The sequence below is a fragment of the Neopelma chrysocephalum genome, unplaced genomic scaffold (genome assembly GCF_003984885.1).
Source record: "Neopelma chrysocephalum unplaced genomic scaffold, ASM398488v2 Primary Assembly neopelma1_74, whole genome shotgun sequence".
NCBI classification, from domain to species: Eukaryota; Metazoa; Chordata; class Aves; order Passeriformes; family Pipridae; genus Neopelma; species Neopelma chrysocephalum.
Genome location: NW_020897735.1, coordinates 8,689,326 through 8,709,200, shown reverse-complemented (window position 1 = coordinate 8,709,200; position 19,875 = coordinate 8,689,326). Strand labels below are relative to the sequence as shown.

General features: G+C 49.3%; 2 protein-coding genes across 2 annotated transcripts in view; one reads left to right on the top strand and one right to left on the bottom strand.

Moving 5' to 3' along the window:
- The window catches only part of LOC113969548 (carboxyl-terminal PDZ ligand of neuronal nitric oxide synthase protein-like), a 28,167-nt gene extending 15,873 nt beyond the window's left edge, over positions 1-12,294 (bottom strand). The window contains exons 1-2 of the mRNA XM_027687383.1: positions 11,956-12,294; positions 8,120-8,191 (exon numbers count right to left, since the gene is read on the bottom strand). Of these exons, the coding sequence (XP_027543184.1) occupies positions 8,120-8,191; positions 11,956-12,060 (177 nt within the window). The 5' untranslated portion in view covers positions 12,061-12,294. The remainder of the gene's footprint in view (positions 1-8,119; positions 8,192-11,955) is intronic.
- Positions 12,059-19,875, top strand: part of TTLL11 (tubulin tyrosine ligase like 11) — a 44,121-nt gene continuing 36,304 nt past the window's right edge. The window contains exons 1-2 of the mRNA XM_027687937.1: positions 12,059-12,144; positions 12,973-13,006. Of these exons, the coding sequence (XP_027543738.1) occupies positions 12,059-12,144; positions 12,973-13,006 (120 nt within the window). The remainder of the gene's footprint in view (positions 12,145-12,972; positions 13,007-19,875) is intronic.

Sequence of the window (19,875 nt, the reverse complement as noted above, 5' to 3'; positions counted from 1 at the left end):
CCATGTGCTGCATGTGGCTCTGTGACAGGCACAGGGTACTCGACAGGTGGCAAACACCAGCATTTGGGCCAGTTCTACCACGTGCCTGAAGAGTGCCTGTGTGCCTTACACCCTCCTGGAGCAGCTGGGACTGCCCTGTCCTCCATCACACTGCCTCTGATCTTAACACATCCCGCTGCTCTTCTTCATGTGACAAAAAGGATTTGGTTTTTAGAAAGAAACCCCTGGAGCTCAGAGGGTTGGGGGGGATTCCTGGGGCTACGCTGGACCTGGCTGTGCAGGGAGCAGGTGATCCAGGGCCCTGGCCTGTGATGCTCCCTGGAATGCACAGGGCCACATCCTCCCCCCCAGCAGACCCACCCAAGGCAGGATCTCTGCAGCAGCACTGACAGAAGGATGGAGGAAGTGGGAAGTGACTCAGGTGTCCTGAAAACTGTCAGGCTGTTGCCAATTAGTCCAAATAACCCATCTGGCCCAGGGAAAGGACATTTAAAGAATGTTTAATCACTGCTGCAGGAAAGAAAGAAAATCATTCTGTAATGCCTTTGAAAAATCCCTTCTCCCTCATCAAAGCATCCTTCCTTCCAGGGACCCAGTCAAGACTTTCATTCTGCAGGTTTAACATACAGTAATTTGGTCAAAACATGAAGTAGCTTGTCAAAGTATTATGTCAAGTGGCACTGATTCTGTTTGCCTGCAGGCCTCATTTAGTACAGAACAAAAACAGAACCAAGAAAGCAAATGTAGGACCAAGCTATTGTTAGCAAATCTTATTTCAGTAGGTTGAATTTGGCTTTGTGGTCATGGTCCCTCAGGGTCCCATCTCCTCAGAACACTGATCCATAAGGACAAAATCAAGACAACATCTACAAGAGCACCCATTGCTGTGGCACTGGGTCTGGCCCTCCTGCTGTGTCCAGCACAGACTCAACCTAAGGACCAGAAAGGCTCAGTCAGGGCAGGAGGTTACACCACAGCCAAAGGCTGATTTGGTTTTTATTTTTCCCTGCATGTAGATGGTTTCATCCATGGGACAGGTTTAAGTATTTGCATCTTCATGGGCCATCCTGTTCAGGCCATCCTGAAACACATCCCCCTGCTCTGCTGGAAATCCCCCTGTGCACTTGTATTGGCTGCACAAGGAGGGTCTCTGCTCCACCCCACAGGCAACCCCAGCTTCTGTGCCCCTGCAGTTGTCACTCAGACTGAGGCACCTCCTCGTTACCAAGCCAATCCAATATCCTTGCTACACTCTGGTTACCATCTCAATTACATTTTTTCAGACACCAACAAAGCAGCAGCTTTGAGTCGTGGCTGAGTGTTCTCCACCAGAATGTAATTTGAAAGCCATTGTATTTCATCTCTGTAATACTCTACAACCAGGAACATAATTGGTGAAAAAGCCTCTCTATTTCAAACTAGATAAAAGCTTTGCAGAGATCTCATACTCTGATATTTTAGCTAGTGAAATTAAACGCTTCAGTAATATAATGATAATTCTGTTAAAGGCACTTTATTTTACAATTAAAAGGTACCTGCTTCATTGCCAAGATTCAGCCTTCGACAAAAAATCTGTCTTGTTCTATTTAGCACTAACATTTTAATTTAGCTTTTATCTATTTAACTGCTGCTTTTATTAGCCTTCAACTAAACTCCAATCCACCATGACTCTCATGCAAAACAGTATTAATGTGCCTCCCTGTTCCACCCCCTCGCTGGAGAAGCCATGGAGTTCTGAGCACTCTGAGGAAGGCACTAAAGGTCGCCGTTGCCTGGAGATGACACATTTCACTGACTGATCCCTCCACCCATCTGTTATCAATCATACACTGAACAGGCTGGAAGAACTGAAGCATCTCTAGTCACTGGCCACTCCTCAAAAACTGGGTCATAGCATGTGGCTAGTGAAAAAGCCCTAAGCTGTCTTTTGTCACAGTGGCCTGTATTCACAGCTTGGCCAGTCCCCACTTGTTTCAGCTCAGAAGTGACAGAAGGTGACTAATTATTCTGTGGCAAGAAGTCCAGGGGTGATTTAGGGTTGGAGATGAGCAGGGTGGAAATCTGCAGGAGTTTGTAAGTCAGTGGAGCAGCTCTATGACACGGTAAGACCCCCAGGTAGTGAGCAGAAGGCTGGATTCTTGTGTAATCTGAGGTGTTTTTTCCTCTCCTCCCACTCAAGATGTACAAGCAGAGCACAGTCAGTTCTCCACCGCAGTCACACAACGCTGCCTAGAAACGCTGTGCATGGTGCCACTGCAAAACCAGCTCATTAAGAGCTTCTTCCCTTTGTGTTATGATAATGGGAACAGCAGACAATGGGTAAAACAAGATTGGGTTAGTCGGAAACAGGGCAGACTTGATTCTTCTAGAAAAGCAGCTTCCACATTTTGAAAGCCATTTCTTCAGTTTATGAACTTACACTTTTCTGTAAGGCCAGGAAAGCAACATGTGCATAGGGCACACCTGAGCCTGCCAAGGTGACCACGGACTGGGTGACACGTGTAGAGAGGCCTAAAGAGCTGTACTTACATCACCCACCCTTCCAAACCCAACCTTGGGCCTTCATGGCAAGGGACATGAGGGACATTAGTCCCACCTGGTGTTTTGGCTAATTAGGGCTGCAGGGCAGACTGGGAAAGGGGAGTGGCTCTAAAACTCAGTGGCAGGAAAGGAAGCCTTTCCTGGAAGCAGGATGAGGAGCAGTGTCTGAGAGGTGCTCAAGCTGAGCCCACTTGCTTTGCCTGGAGAAATGGATTCTTGCCACACCTTCTGCCAGAGGGCTCACCTCCTGCAGCATCCTGTGCTGCACAAAGGTAAGGCCTGAAATGTGCCTGTTATCACTTAATGGAGGGTGCCAGCCCTGTCATGTCCCTTATCTTCCTAAGGACCAGCAAACAGGCTGTGGGAACCAAACTCGGGGCTGTTTGCAGTGTGGAAGAGTCACAAGCTTTCCAGTAGAGCAGTGCACTGAATGTGGCAGTTCCAGGGCTCCCTGCCCCAGTTAAACCCACTAACCAGCCCTCGGGCATGGGAGAGGGCAGAGAACCTGCCGGGGGGCTGGGCTGGGGAAGGCTCCAGTGAAGGTGTAATAGGAATGGGTGCAAAATCTGCTGGATCATGGAAATGGGTGTGTGGGCACACTAGATATTCTGCAGGGCTGCTGCCTAGATTCTAATCAGAGCCTAATTAGAGGTCTAGGGGTCTCTGGCTCCCCACCCAGTCTCTTCCTCTTGGATGGGAGCAGGTAAGAGGCTGCCTGGCAAGGCTCAGGTAGGACCTTCAGAGCACACGGTGGGAATCCTGCCTCCTGGGAAGCCCATCCTGATCCCCCTCCTTGAGCTGGAGACTCTGCTATAGCTGTAACAAATAGAGGAAAACAAACTAATGAGGCATTAGGGCTAAACTTAGCTGCAATTAACACTTAATTACCATCCTGAAAACACTTGCTTTATTTTGCCAGGGCCTGGAAAGGTAAACCCAATTAGCTTAATCTTGTGTGGTAGAAACCTTAAACTGGCTCAGATGCCTGTTGTGGATGGGACCCTGGGAGTAACTGGTGTTTTTGAGACCGTAGTGCCTGGAGCTGAGCAGTCTTGTGGGTGGGCTGGATAATGGGACACACCCCTGCTCTGGGCACCAGCTGCCTGGAGAAGAGAAGGGCTGTATGTCAAGGATGTCTTGGACCAAGTTATATATGTGTAGTGAGAAGGCTGTGTGCCTGGGAAAACTGAGGGAACTGTTCTAGAACAATCTCACTAATGGGTCTGTGAAACATCTCTATCACAGTGATAAATTAAGCTGAGAGGGCTGAAGGCGGTCGCCCTGCCCTCTGCCAGCTGTCCACCTGGTTCCTCTCCTTCTGTGGCAAGAGCAGATAAATCACATCCATATTTGCTCCTGAACCATTGCAATTTACAGCCTGGCAGGGCTCTGAGAGTGAGCTGCTGTGTGAGCCAGCCCAGCTCTCAGACTGGGAGCTGCTGGAGTGCAGAGGCAGGTTCTGTGTGGCTGTCTCTGCTGCCTCTGCTTCTCAAGTTTGCAACTGTAGGATTGTAACTTACTCATCCTGATTTAAATTGCTGTCATGTCGCACTTCAGCACTACCAGTTGATATTTGGCAGTCACTCTGACTTGCAGTGTGGCAGGATTGCACTTCCTCACTCAAATACCATGTGGAGGAACTGCAGAGTGTTGAGGCTCTGCTTAAAGCATGGATGCAGTAAGAGTGATCAGGGCAAGAGGGAGGCTGAAGTGAGAACCCAGTTCTCACACCAAGGAGAACTCAGGCACCTCTGATATATCCTGTGTTAAGAATTATAAATGTTTGTTTCTCTGGCACACTGGCCTCTGGGGAAAAAGGCTTATTGATTAAATTAAGTGCAAGAAATGTGGAGGTAACAGAAGAAACAGTAGTCTGGATGCCTGCCTCTTGTTTGTTCATCCTGGTGTTTGGATGGGCACTGCACCAGCTGGCTGTTCCCTTATGGAATGATTAAATAATCCAACATCTGGCGCCTTTCTCAGTGTCAATACCTGCTTAGGTCCAAGCTAGACCTTCCAAACAGAACTGAAATTTCTAGGCTTCAGAGATATGTAAGTGCAAATTCCAAGGAAGCTGATTCTGTGCCTTAGAGGTATTTAAATGGAGTGTCTTGGGGAATTGCTGCAGCAGGCTGTCTGTGGGGATGACAGGCTTTGACACTTACTCCCACTCTGTCCTTGTACAACTCACCACTCAAAATAGCAGCACTTCACTGGGGCTGCTCGACTGGCTGTGAAGTGCTGGACTGAGGGGAGTGTTGCTCTAGGAAGGGAACAGCTGACTCTCTGCTCTGGTCAGTGCTGGCTCTGGGGAATGGATGCAGGATAATGTGGTGATATTAACCTTGCACTTAAAGCCTGGTCTTCCAGACTAAGATATTTTGAGCAACCTCAGGAGCTTCAAGGAAACATTTTGTGTTTTACGAAACCCATCTTCACATTAGCAACCACTTGACTTGTGCAGGAGGAAAAACCTTGTGCATAAGCTCCCTGGAGTGCTGAGAAGGCTCAAATACCTGCAGATGAATCCACTCCAGCAGAAAGCCAGCTCCACCAGGACGCTGACGGAGCACAGGAGCGTGAGCAGGAGCTGTCAGACACCCAGACCTGGATGGCCTCGGGCAGCCGCAGGCAGCAGATGCTGCTCCCTGGGAGGTGGAGGAATTCCTGCCTGGGTGCTTGGAGCTGCAGGATGAATTGGACTCTGATAAACAGACACTTAACATGCCTGTCAGAGTACAGTGTACTTATCCAAGCAGCTAACTCATTTCATCACCTCCCCTGCCAGGGCAAGAGGTAGAGGGATTAGTTTGAACTCTGATCGTATAATAACAACATGGCAGCTGTATGCAGCTAATAATCCATTGGGAGGATTAGCAAACTTAAAGTTGTCTAGCTCTGCATAATGGGAAGCTAAGAACAGCAGCTTCCCTCTTCTACCTATTGCATTTGCATTCCCTCCAGTGGAAACATAGAACATGATGAGACAAGGTTTTCCAGTCTGTTATGAAATGGGAATCTAATGTGTGACTAATGGAGTATTGCTAGCAATTCTACAAGCATCCATTCAGCCTGGAAGATGGATTTAAGCTTTACTAGGAGAGTGCATCTTAAATACTTACTGCCAAAGAGCAGGTCACGATTTCAGCGGGCTAATGCTAAAATGTGTTGTTTGAGGCTCCCTGAGAGCAAAGTCTGTAAGCAGGCTGCTCTCTAATGCATGGAGAATCCCACTGAACTGCTCCCCAGTTCCCTGGTGTAATTCATGTGCAACTGGTAGAAGAGGCCAGCATAAACACAGGACAAGGCTTAGCATTTGGAGTTGCTACTTCCCTTATGGCCCTCTCAGGGCACTTGGAGTGCTGGGTAGCTGGAGGCTTTTCCCTGGGGAAAGCGCTTTTCATCACAGCAGTGAGACATTGTAGTGGGAAGGCAGTTTTGGAGCTTGTATCAATTTACCGATGAGTAACTAGAGTAACCAGCTCTGTCACAGCCTGGAAAAGGGAGCTGTGACTCCTCATCCTCCTCCCTGTGTCCCTCCCGGCGCGGCAGCAGCGGTGAGTAACAGCCTGGCTGTGCTGTGGGCTGGCTCCCGCCTCTCCCGTGTCACAGGGCACAGGGAGCAGCACAGGGAATGTTGTGCTGGGGCTTGTACCGTGCGACTTTTCCCTTCCGCTCCAGTAGAGAATTCCAGTGGAACACTGGAGAGCACAAAGGATGAAAGCTCCAGCACGACGTGCCCCTGCCAGCACTTGGCAGGGCTGCGGGACCTTACTCACGCTTGCAGTGCAAACAGGCACCACCACTCACAATAATGTGGCAGCAGAATACTCACTTCCCTCAACAGCTTCTTCCACTGTTTCCTCCCAGTTGCAACTGGTGCTGCTGAGAGCCCATGGGAAAAAACTCCAGTACAGGCAAGGCCTCTGCATGCAAATGAATGCTACATAAATAAACCCCATCTTCCCTCAGTTCCTAGGTTGGGTACTCTGTGCACTAGAATTCTCTTCAAAGACCTCCCAGTTCATTCTTTATGCTCTAATTAAGGATCAGTGCCAATTAACTATCTTCAATAGAGGAGCATCTTCCGCTCAGCAGCCAGGAAGTGTCTGAATAAGATCCTGCTGTACAATGTGCACATGAAAAGGGAAGGCCCTCCCTTTTTGGAACAGGCTTCCAAGATTAAAAACCCACGATAGAATACAGGATGCCTACTTTAAAAATATTGTGTGATAAGATTAACTGATGGCATCCAGGGATGCAGAAGTGGGTTTTTATATTTCTTGTACACTCAAGCATGCTGTTGCACTCCCAAGGCTCTGAACCACGTACCATTGTGGCAACAGCAGGTGTGAAAATGGAATGCAACACTTTAAGTGATATTAAAATATGATTTGCTTTTTCGAGGTTTTCTGTCAAGGGTGTTATCCAGGCAAAGATCAGCAGAAGTGCGGTGTCAAATCTGATGATAAATACTGATTCAGATGAAAAACTGTCAGTAGTTATGCCAGCACCTAAAATGCCCTGGTGGTCTTCACCTACTGCCTTTGCTTCCTATAGATGTTCACCTGTTCCATAAATAACCAGGCAATTTAGACTGCTGCTGCACTGTGTTCTGAGCAAGAGCTGTGCTAATAGTCTGAGCAGGCAAAGGGAGGGGAATGTCATTTCTGAGCTTGGCTGGAGATGAATACATCAGCTCCCCAGCCAGTTACAGGCTAAGTTTAAAAAGCACTATTCTGAAGGAAAATTAGATGGTTAAACACTGTGGGGGGAGGGGAGAAAATAGGATAATCCCTTCAAAGCTTTAGATGGAAGAGTCTCAAACCTGCTTCAGCTGATGTGAGACATATGAACAGCCTCAGAATTAAGACCCCTGCAAAACTTCAGCCAGACACAGCAGCTGCACTGCCTTTTGGGGGAGATGCACTTGAACTGGTTATACATGAAGCAGATGTGAGCTACCCACCCTGCTAATCACAGCTAAATCTGGTGACCATTCACAGCCTGCTCTGCAGAACAAAGGGGTAGAGGAGGAAGAGCACAGGCTTGGTGGTGAGAAACAAGAACTGTAAAACTGTACTGGAGGATGGGAAGAGCAGCAAATTATTCCATGAGCAGCAGAATCCACAAAGTCTAGTCAGATGGGATTTACATCCATCACATCTGTCAGGCCACCGATGTGTCAATATATAATAACACAGTATATTTGGAACTGTCAATGAATTTAAGTGCTTTTGTGGAGCAGATTGTGTTCAGCTTATTTTTCACACACACAAAGCTCCATACAGGATAAATACATCTCTTAGGGTCAAGGAGAAGCCCCATACCTCCTCAGCACAGAAGAGGGGTTTATGTTTGAGTTTTGCTAACTGATCCTTTTGCAAAGAGTAGGGGATGGATCTCTCCTAAGATGCCTTGGGAATTTCAGGAGAAGCTTGTTACAAACTCGACTGTGCTGAGATTTGAGCTGCAGATAGGAAGGGCTGGGGGGGAATGCAGAACAGCACACTGTGACCAAGTCACTCCATGGAATGTAACCCTTTATTCCACGTGGGCTCAGCTCTTTTGAACTTACCCGGATCCTCCTCATGGCTGCCACAATCTCCACGCGGCTGTTGGGCCTGGGGACGTCCAAGCTGCCGATGTACTGAAAGAACAGTGAGATATCTGTTCAGCAATGCACAGGTCAATGGTGTTCTTCAAAACAAACAGCATCTCTCATTTATTTAGTCCCTCCTTGGCTAGACTCTCTTGACCCAGGAGATGATAGGAATATGTGTGGTGGATAATGTTATCAAAGTCAGCGAGTTCATGGATTTTTAAGGTCAGGTGTGAGGTTCTGACCTCATTTGGATTCTGGATGTGCCTTTACCAGTGCTTTGCAGGGCAATGTCTGCTGCTAATTGAGTTACAATCCTGTGGGTCTGAAAATGGGACTGTCCATCCTTTGTTCTTCCCTGCTCCACCTGCTTTTAAAAGGCTCAGAACTAAAAGCATGTAAGAGTTGGAAGGTTGCAAACAGCTTTCCTGGAAAAGGCTTCTGATTCTGGCCTAAGTTTTCAGTCTGGACCATCAGATTGAAGGTGTCTCCCTGGACACCACTGTCCCTGCTTGGTTGGACCAGCTCAGCTGTCTGTAGAATCCTGGTAAGCCCACCCAAATCTGTCCCCTACACCCCTGTTTTTAACTCTGCTTAGAAGAGCTGCAGTCCTAACCATGGTAAGACTGGGCTGCCCTTGGTGTTGAGTGTCAGCATTTCAGTGTAGGCTCCAGTTCTAACTCGGCCCCTTGCTGGGGTCTGAGACGTGGCAGATGGTGGGTGGGTTCCCAGCACCTCCACCTCTACCAGAACACTTAGAGCCTCCTGTGAGTTGGTTGCCTGTTCTCCTGCATGGAATGGCAGTATGTTGCAGATGCTCCAGGGGTTGTCAGGGAAGACCTGCAGGCAGCTTCCTGCTGCCCCTGTGCTGCCTGTACTCTGCCCTCGTGCTGGGTTGTAACGCTTGTGCGCCAGAGCAGAACCTGCTCGTGCACCTGGTGGCAGGAGGCAGCTGCTGCTGCACAGGGGGACCGGTGACAGCACATGTGGCACAGAGGCACAGGAGTGCTGCCTGTGCTGCCAAGTGGAGGAGGCACAAAGCTGCCAGCTCAGGCTGGGGAACCAGGAAAATATGCGGCTTCCTGGGCAGTCACAATGTGTGGGGAGCAAAGGCCTCTCGTGCTGTGAGGTGGTGTGGCTCACTGCATGTCAGGGGCACGTTGGTGAGGACAGGAAGAATGTCATCTGAGTGAGAGGGTGAGGGCCCGATGACTAATGCCAGTGTGTGCCAGGTGTGGCCCTGGCAGTCAGGGGCAGGTGCCAGACTTGGCGCTGGCAGGATCCCAGTGGGGCCCCATCTCTGCTGTCAGTGGGGGGGCAGAGGGCAGTTCCCAAAGCTTAGTGAGCCTCCCAGGAGCATTTGGTTCATGAGCTGCATCTGGTTTTTGGTGTGTGGTTTAGTTGAGGGGGGTTTTTTTGGAAGTTGTTTCCTTGCGGAGAGGAAAGGAGAAGGAGGAGCAGCTAATCAGGAGGCCCCTGCAAACATTCAGGGTGATAATATACTTATGAACAGAGACAAAATAATACCCCAAGAGCAGCCCCACAGCTATCACTGTTACTGACATAGTTCTGGTTTTATTTCTCCACTGTAACACTTGCAGCTTGCAATGGGTTTTATCTTGTAAAATGTGTACTTAAAAGGGCTTTCAGAGATGAGCTCTCCTGGCTCAGTCTTTACTGCTCTTTCTCCTGCCTTGAAATAAACACCGCAAGCAATCTGAAAGGTCATCTGGCTTTGCTGCTGCTTCTGTAAATGCCTTTGTAAAATGGCATTTTTAAGAGCAGTTAAATTCAGCTATAGCCTTTGGTAAACCACAGGAGAGCCAAACTCAGACCGCAAGAGCTTGAGGGCAGCAGGGAGGGGAGCATCAGAGCCAGGGCTTCCCTCTGGGCTGGTGGGGAAAGCAGGGCTGTATTGCTCCAGATCTGTGGCCTCTTTGGTGTGCAGCTCTCCTTCCCTGCTCTGCCATGGCTGTCAGTACAGTCACAGGTAATCCAGAGGAATTCCATGCAGCCAGCTGGCCTTTTGTCTGCCACAAAAGAGCTGCAGTGGGGAACAGGCTAAATTGCTAAATTTATTGGGTCAAGAGGAGAGCTGGTGACTGCTGAGCCAGAGGAGATTGTCCCAAACTCCCTGCTCTGGCCTTGCTGCAGAGTTTGGGTACCTGTGCTCCCACACAGAGCCACGAAGCTCATGAAAACAGCACGTGAAGCTCTGCCCAAACAGCCACCTTTCCGCAAGCAGCTCCCAGTTCTGACCTCCCGAAGATTACAGGGGAAGCAAGGGAGTTTGGAATGTGGAGATTAGAGAGTGAGTGTGGTCAGTAGGATTGCCTGGTGAGGGACACCTGCAGCCAGCTGCAGCCTTGCCATTGTCAGCGTCCCAGCTGACTGATGTGGCCACAATGAGCAGCCTAATTGGAAGAGACAGACTATAGAGCAGAACCAAGCAAGCTCAGTTACTACAGCAATGCAAACCCCATCCCAGACCCACACATCCTAACAGCCTGTTATCCACTCCCCAGCTCTGGATGCCTGCAGCTGTCAATCTGAAGAAGCCAGTTTCACTCAGTTAAAGGTACAGTTGCTTCCCATCTTTTAAAAATCAAAATAAGAATTTTTTTTTTTCTCCTTGGCACAGTGTGCAGCCCAGCAAATGTTAATTTAACTCAATAAATCGCAGATTATTTGTTTTTCTCCCCCCAAGGAAGAGAAATTTTTTAAAATATGTAATTAGCTGCCTATTCAAATTCATCCCATATCCTGCTTAAATCTTACAGCTCTTTTAGTAGGAAAACCAAAAGGCACAAAATCTGTATTTCAAAGCTTTATTGGAATGTATATGCCCCTTCTTTCCAGCTCAGGAGACAGCAGGCGTGAATTCCATTTCTAATCTGTGTTAGGCCACCTGCAAAGAGGGGAAGTGAGCCTGTGAGTTGCTCCAGCAAAATGCAGTTCTTCTTGTCAGCTGAATTATAAACCCGTTCCCTGTGCTGTCTACAGAATGCCAATTCCAATGGAGTCACTCTCTGAGAGTGCTGCTGTGCTGCCAGGCTGTTCCTCATGATCAATACGAAATTTCTGACGATATCAGTATTTCTTTCTGATGCCTGAAGGCTGCAGACCTTGCCCGCCCTGCTTTTTGTGCAGTGAAGGGGTCAAATGGAGCAAGGCACTATTATTTAAGGAGCACATAGTCTGCTGGTTTCTAAGGGAATAGGGAGCTGTTACCCCACCGTGACAGGAGTGGGGTTCTGCCCGATGGGGGACAGGACAGGCACCCGGTCGGGCAGGGACGTGCACCTGGCACAGTGTCCATGGTGCTGTCAGGAGGGGTCATCCCAGACCAGCTCCCAAACGAGGTGCACAAGGCAGCGCCTAAGGATTACACAGCTCGCAAAATACCGGGAAAAGCGCAAGAACCTGTTTGATTGTGCTAATTAAACGTAAGGCTTTCATAACTGATGGCTGTTTTCTTTAGACTCCCTTAGACCTGGCCCACGGTTGCCTGGCCCAGGGGCACTTCCAGAGCTGAAGGGACAGCCCGTGGCAGGGCTGGAGGGGGGCACGGCGAGCCTGGCCTGGAGCCACGGGGCCAAAGGCCCGCGGCCAGCGGGTGCCACCCCGGTGGGTGCTGGACAGCACCGGACCCCGGCCCGCGGGGACCCCCAGCCCGGGGCAAAGAGGGGGGAGCCCGGGGGGCCGCTGCCAAAGCCCCCGAGCACGGGGGGACGCGGGGCTGTGACAGGCGGGGGGGACCCGCTGCGCCCCCCGCCCCGGGGGCTGGGGAGGGGAGCGCGCCCGGGGCTCACCTTGGCCTGGAAGTGGATGCCGTGCTGGAAGGCCTCCTCGTTGTGCAGCGGGACGCGGGAGTCGCAGCCATCGTCCACCAGGTTGTACCGGTTCTTCACCGGCATGGCGGCGGGCGGGCGGCCGCCTCAGCCCGCGGCCGCGCCGGGCATCGCGGCCGGCAGCGCCCGCCCCGCCGAGCCCCGGGCGCCGTGCGGGGCTGCGGGCACCCGAGCCCGGCCGCGTTTTGAATGAGCGTCCGCGGGAGCGAACGGGGCCCCGGCCCCGCCGCGGCGCCATTGGCCCGAAGTTCCCTCATGTGATGCGGGGGGCGGCGGGAGCCGCCCGGCCCTGCCCGGCCCTGCCCGGCCGCCCCGCCCCGGCCCCGCCGCGGGGCTCCGCCAGCCACCGGCTGCTGAAGGCAGGTAACGAGAGGATGGTGCCAGACTCTTTCCGCTGGTGTCCCCCTCTCAGCCTTCTCTTCTCCAGACTAACCAGGCCCGGCTCCCGCAGCCTCCCCTCCTCAGAGCGATGCTCCAGACCCCGGGCGCTGCCCGGGCGCTCTGGAGGGAGCAGAGCCCTGCGAATCCGGAAGGGAGGTCTGGCCTCACAAGGATGGCTCCCTGGGTTTGAACACACATGAGGCACCTGGTTGAAGTTTGGTCATGGAGGGTTTGTCTCCACAGGTCCAGGATGTCCTGGCCAGACAGTGCCCTTTGAACCAGAGAAGCAATGCCATGTCAGACCCTGGGAGGGCACAGAATGCCAAACCCAGGCTGTAAATGTATGTACATTTGCCGTGTTAGAAACTCTAAACAGGTAGATACACAATGATCTGGGATCACAGCAGCTCCTGTGTGAGTGGTCACCTAAACCCATTATGTGTGTCCAGTGTTAATGTGACTTACAGCCCTGTTAGTAATTAGCACGTGCCCTCTCTCCCAAGCCTGACACACAGTCATGTCCATGTCTGCTGCGTGACTCAATATACTCTGAGGATTTGTGGCACCCTGTGTGCTCGGGGTGTTCTTTCCTTCCAGCTTCGTCTCGGTGGCAAGGCACTGCCAGGCACAGGTGAGCCCTCACAGATGCCACTCTGGGACACTGGCACGCCTGAGCGTGACATTCCTTTCAGTGGGCACCAGCATGGGGAAGGGATGAGCTTTGTGCACAGCTGTGATGGCAGGACCCAAGTTTTGTCTTCTGGCTGTTATTGCAGCCGCACTCCATTTACAGAAATGATCAGAAATGTGAACTATGTAGAATCCAGAGAGTGGAGGGTTGCATGGGTTCCAGTGGATCTCATCTGGGTTTCCCCAAATTAATTTTTGAGTGATCAGTTGTAACTTTTTGTCGTATAAATAACTCCCCAGACGGAGGTTTGAACGTTGTTGGACATCACCTTTAATGTGGCTTTCACACTAGCAAGAGAGAAAATTCTGGCCACAGGCAGACACGGCACAAGTCCCTGTCTCCATCTTAGGGGCGTAATCACCCTGAGCTTCTTGGCATCTCTGAGTATTTGTAAGTCAGTGGGAGATGGGCATGAGCCAAAAATCCAGAAACTTATAATTAGGAGAGGGAGTAAAAGCTCCAGGAATTAATATTGGTTCACAGACTGTGACCCTACATGTTCAAGTATTTTGTGGTATTAGCAACTCCTCCTGGCACTGGTGCTGGTGAAGGTTCTGTGGTCAGCCTTCTGTCTTTGCTAAGGTTTTCTGTTTCCAGACAGGCTTTTCTCCTTCCAAGTTAAAATGTTGCATTATATTGCCATTTAAATATTCACATGTTTATGCTAATCCTTCTTTTATGCAGCATAACTCAATATGGGGTTTGTCTCAGGTATGTTAATACATCAGTTGGTTTCTGTCCAAGATGCTCCTCTAGATACACATCTCGCCTGCAGATGCATGGGTTTAGTTTTTTGTTGGTGATTTTTTTGTGTGGTCTTTGTGCTGATGTTTAAGTGCATACTTAGAACGTTTCATGGCACTTTTCTTATCTTGCATATCTCTTGATTAAAAAAATATCTGTTGACCTGAATGAATAACCTAGATTTTGTGTGCAGATGCCCTTGGACTGATTGAGCAAGATTCAGGTCTTTGGTTCTCCTAAGCCCAAGGAGGAGGAGATGCCACCCAGTCAGCCTATGCTCATGCTTCCTTTGATGCTAACGCCAGCAAAGCTCAACTCATAAGGGGAAAGAACCTAACACAGCCACTACTGGTGAGTCTCTGCATTGATTCTGCAATACTCATTTCAGCTGAGGCGTGCATGAACCTGCCATCGTGCTGAGCTGCTCAGAGTTTCTCCTCATTACCCTCCCATTGCTACAAGAGCATTCCTATAGATGTGGGAGCATATGGACTTTGCTCAGGATAATTACATTTTTAAATCCGATAGAAAGTACTGGATGAAATAACAAGAATGGTCTTTTTATTCCCATCCTGGTGCTCTCCAGTATCCCACAGATTACAAAATCCTTTGGGTAGGAGGAAAGAAACATCTCATGGGAATCCTGAGAAAAAGAAGGCAACTGTGATTTAAAAAAGCTTGAAGTGCCAGTCTCTGTTAGATCACAATTGAATGGAGGTGTTTAATATTCCCTGTTCATGAACTTCTGTGAACTTTTCACAGGTCTTAACTCTCCCGAGGTTAATGGTTTGGATCTGTGTTTGAGAATTGAGTTTGAAGGTTGCTAGACTTAAAAAGCTGTTAACTTTTTAATTTGTTTGTTGGTCAAAAAAAATTCTTTGACTCCACTGGAAGTAAGAAATCTGTACGCCTTTTCTTCTGGACAATAAGACTGGCAAGTGTGTGGAATGAAACAGTTACACAGGACATCGTCACGGATTTAGCATAAACAAACCCTGAGTAGCATTACCCCCTCTTGACCGAGCAGTTGGCCAAACCCCATGGTGGGTGTTTGCATCACATGGAGGTACTGAGGAGTTATTCCTTTGATGTGCAAAGCACTCACAGAAAGTCCCGTTTCTCTGAACACAGTAGGAGTGAAGCACCAAGACAGCTTCTTGGCTCAGAGCTGCAAGTGTTTTTGCAGGGAACAGGTTTGGATCAGCTTTCTTTCTCAGGCACCGGCTACCAAGATTTCTTTCCTCCTCTTTCTCTCACATGGGTGCACATTTCTGCCTGCACTGCCATTTACTCTGCATGTAAATCCCTCTTCTTCATTTTTTGAAGAGGCCTCGACTGTGGTCCTGCAGAGTGTTCTTTTATCGGTTCCTCAGCTGATTTACAGAGAAGGGAGCTGTTGTTCCCGTCAGATCATGTCATATTTTTCCAAACCCACCTTCACAACTCAGATAAAGTTGCTGCAGATCCACTGTATGCTTTCAGCTTTCCAAAGGAGACTTGGTCTTGATGCCAAGGAATTTTCCTCCCTTCTTCTAACCATTTTAAGTGCTTATTTCTGCACAGCAGCGCTGCAGAGATTTTAAATGATAAATAAGATGTGACATAGCAAGAACAACCAGACAGACATCCAGTAATGGCAGACAAAAGCTCTGTTACAGGAAAGCACTTCCATATCATCCTTGTGAGAGCTGAGGGATCTGTGCATGCTTTACCATCCTAGGAGATCTGGGTTTGTCATGCAACTTCATCAACATTATTAATACTTACTTGTGTTGGTGCAATTTTTAGAGCAAAGTCTCTGGTGTACTAACACACCAGCAGACTTCCTAGAAATGCTGCTGTGGGATGAAATGCGGAGGCAAGAATAGATAAATTAGCCACCGTTGACTGAAATTGTGTGTTGTTACCCTCTGTTGCATTGGGGATTTGAGGAAGACCAAGAAAACTCGCAAACAAAATCTTTAAGTGAGTCTCTGAAGCCGTCACGTGACGTGAGCTCGGCGGTGACATGTGGAACTCGTGGTTTCAGCTCCCTCAGTTAGTGTTGTCCGTGCCCTCTGTGAGCAGAGGGGCTGCTTGGTGAGATGATTATACCAGATTTGCGCTGCTCCAGAACAAACAGAAGCTCAATGTCTGGGCGGTTCGGCACAGGCGATCTGCCCGTCAGGACTGCAGCCTCTTTCATGCATGGCCAGCTCCAAAGGGCTGTGCAGCAGGACTGGGGAATGAGAAATGTCATCCGCAATTATGCATATTTTCATCATCTTCTATCATGCAAATCCCCCCCACCCCAAATATGCGGCAAATGTTTTGTTTGCATATGTAGGTCAACCACAAATCTTCCGTGGTCTAACATAAACATGGGCAGCAGGGGTGATGTATATGGATTTAAACCCAGGCTGAAGCATAACTCCACCGTGGACATTTTCCAGGAGGAGTTGGTTTATAGATTTATTTTCTTCTGGTTTTTCATTTTGCTTTCTTATTGATTTGTGAAAGTACAACTGACAGAAGTTGCGTTGTTGCAAACAGCTACTAACTTCAGACACAGATGGATAGTTCTTCATGAGTAACTTTTTTTAATAATAGCTTGAGGAATGTGTTCTTTTTCAGAACGGTACACTAAAGTATTTCTGCAAATTTGCCTCTGGTAGGGGGCCAGTTTTATATGATATTTTAAAAAGATGGTATGTTCTTTTTGTAAATTACATGTTACTTGGTTATTCTTGTCTTGGCTTTCTTTGAAAAAGAAAAATATAGAAAAGAGTGCAGATACCGTCCTTATGATGCTAGGGAAAAGCTAGACATTTTGATCCCAACTCAGAAACACAAAAGCTTACTAGAAGAATGCAAATTTATTATCAAAGAAAAATGTTACTTAACCTCATAAGCTTGATGTGTTCACATGGCTAACTCATGAATTCCATATACCACGGGTTGGCAGCACAGTTCACCCTCAGGATGAGCTGCTGGGATCAGCACACTGCCATGATGGGAAACTCACACCTTTCCATTACTGCATCTGTAAAACTGCTTTGTTCCCAGATTCCAGCTGGGACCTGGCAGTTACCTGTGCACACAAACATCAGGTTAACCATGTCATGGTATAATGACCCAGTAAGTGACGACTTAGGGTAAATGAGAGTGAAGTTGTTATTGAGAGATGAGTAAAATACTGTACAGTCAGACAGTATCCTTCTCCATTCCCATAAAATTAGACCTCTGTTGTATTTGACATCCTGAATTTAATGAGAGTACAGGACATTACAGTTCTCTTGGATGGAATGCACATTCTTGTTCACTTATTATTATGAGATAGTACCAGTTTGTTCTTATCAACAGCTCCCTCTGAGCAAGGGTCTCAGGAAACAAGCTTGTGTTTAACAGCACACCATAACTTTAATCTTCCCCTCTCCTCACAGGGGACAGATGATCTGAAGTTTTCTATTTCTCTCCAGCTGCTAGATCCAGCTTGCAGTATCCAGCGGGATACACTCTCCTGCATTACCTTGTACCTCATTACCACCCAACCTATACTTTACTCTCCACCCTGCAGTACCTGAATGCCACGTACAGCCTGACCCCACGCTGCACACTGCAGCCCATCTCTATTTATCTCAACAGGAAATGAAGGTTTTTTCCACACAGTCCAGGGCAAAGCAGGTATCTGATTTATTACAGCTTCTCAGGCAGAGAAACAACTAGTCTGTTATTAGCCTGTAAGAAATGTGGATATATCGTAACTAGATATAAAAATATTTCCCCTTTGCAATCATTTTGTTTGGTATTTCCCATGCTCCAAAGCCTCTTAATGCCTTGGCCCATCTTAACTCTTTCCCTGGCTTTCCTTCAGCACTGCTGACGTTGGTGAGGATAAATCTGTGTGTTAAAAAATGTTCATCTGGGAGCCTGGTAGTAAAACAGGAGGCAGTCAGAGTCAGGTCACCATTTTAAATCACACTCCAACATATTTGAATTGCTTTTCTTACAACTGAACTTTTTGTGCCTATGTTAAACTTAAGCAAAACATTCCTTTTTCTTCATAATTTGTTCCTACCCATGGAAGAGGTTTGGAACTGGATAGTGTTTAATGTCCTACTCAACCCAAACCACTTTGTGATTCTGCGATCTGGTGGTGGTTGGTGAGGCCAAGGATGTGCCTTGAGTGATGAACACAGAAAAGACACCACCCAGACAGCTCGTCCTGCCAACGTTACCAGCCCCTCTGAGCTCCTGCTGGCACATGGAAACGCTCCCAAGTTTTTAAATAAAAACTCTCACAGCTATAAAAAATCACAATGCACATCATTTAATAGCAACCTGGGAGGAACCAAGAGCGAGCTGCGTCACCTCAGCCTTCTTGGTCACTTCACATTGTAACTCTAGTTAATTAATAATTAGTTTCTTTGTTGCCTGCAAGGGTAAATGGCAGAAGACAGGTGAGGCACTGAAAAAATACGGGTGTAAAAAACTTTTAACATGTTCTCAATTTCATTGCCCCATAACTATATCGTGAGTGTTGCAGGTGAAGCTCTAGTTTGCTGTTGAAATAAGACAGTGTCTCTGTAATTAAATTTTCATCTTTATAAACGACAGCTGACTTCTGGAAAAGGGTCCACGCGTGCGGAACCACCGTTACTGGCACGTTGTGTCTATAAAACACCCGGGTAAGGTGAGAATGAGAGATTAATCCAGCTGTTCTTAAAACCTGATTTAGCAGATAAAAGATACGTTGATATCTCCTGGCCTAGGGAGTTCCACAGTCAGGAGCATGGTCTTGACAAGACCTTTTTATTTTAACTCGCAGCCAGCTGAAGTCCCAGTTTTTGCAGCATTTATTTAAATTTTACCCTCATTTAAATGGGTTCTTTGCTGCCTTGATATAGGGCAAGACTCTAGTGACCGCTCTTTCACACAGAATCCTGACCATTCCTGCCTTTTTTCCCCCCGAAGTCTCGGAATTCCCTGCATCCAGGCTGGATTTCCCAGGGCGCAGCGCCACCGCCTGCCCACTGCCCTGCGCTTCCTTAACTCCCCAAATCTGCTTTTGCTCCCTTTCAAGACGTTCTCAATTTCATTGCAACTATATTGCGAGGGATTCCTATATCATGGAATCACAGAATCCTGGAATGGTGTGGGCGGGAAGGGACTTTAAATAGATGATAGAGTTCCAACCCCTGCCGTGGGCACGGACAACCTTCCAGCTTGCTCAGGTTGATCACGGAGCTGCTGTTAAGGTTATTAATTCCATTATTAACAGTGTAAAAGCTGTTTCCGTACTTTCTTGCAGTGCGTTTGAGTCGGGCAGTGTAAGAGTGTTTAAAATCCGGAGGGGCTGTAGCAGCACTGATTGAGCTGATCTCGAATAGTGGGAACACCCTTTGTGAGGAGGCAGCGCTTTGTAACGGCGGCGGGACCCCCGCCTCAGATGACAATCGCTCCACCACACGGAAAGGAGCGGATTCAGTGTCTGAGCCCCCCGGGAAGGGGTTTCGGTGGTGAACGACACGGTGGCCACAGGCGGCCCCCCCTGAGGCGGAGCCGCCGTGAGGGAGGAGCTCCGCCCGCTTCCAACATGGCGGCCCCGCCCCGCGCCCTTCGAAATGGCCTCCCCGGGAGCGGCGGGCGGCCCTGCCCCTTTCCAAAATGGCGGAGGCGGCGTCAGTGCGTCACGGCGGCGGGGGGCGGGGCGAGCGGGTCACGGGCCGCGCCGCTGCCATGGCAACGGGCGGGGAGCGGGGGCGGGATGGAGCCGGCCGGGATGGAGCCGGCGGGGATGGGGATGGAACCAGCGGGGATGGGGATGGAACCAACGGGGATGGGGATGGAACCAGCCGTGATGGAGCCGGAGCCGGCGGGGATGGGGACAGAGGGCATGGGGGTGGAACGGGCGGGGATGGGGACGGCGGGGATGGGGCCGGCGGGGACGGAGCCAGCTGGGACGGAGCCAGCCCGGGAGGCGGAGGAGCCCCCGGGGTCCCCGGCCCTGCCCGCCGAGCCCCGGCAGGCCGGGCCGCCCGACGCGGCGGCCCCGGGGGAAGGGGCGCTGCCGGGCGCGGGCGGGC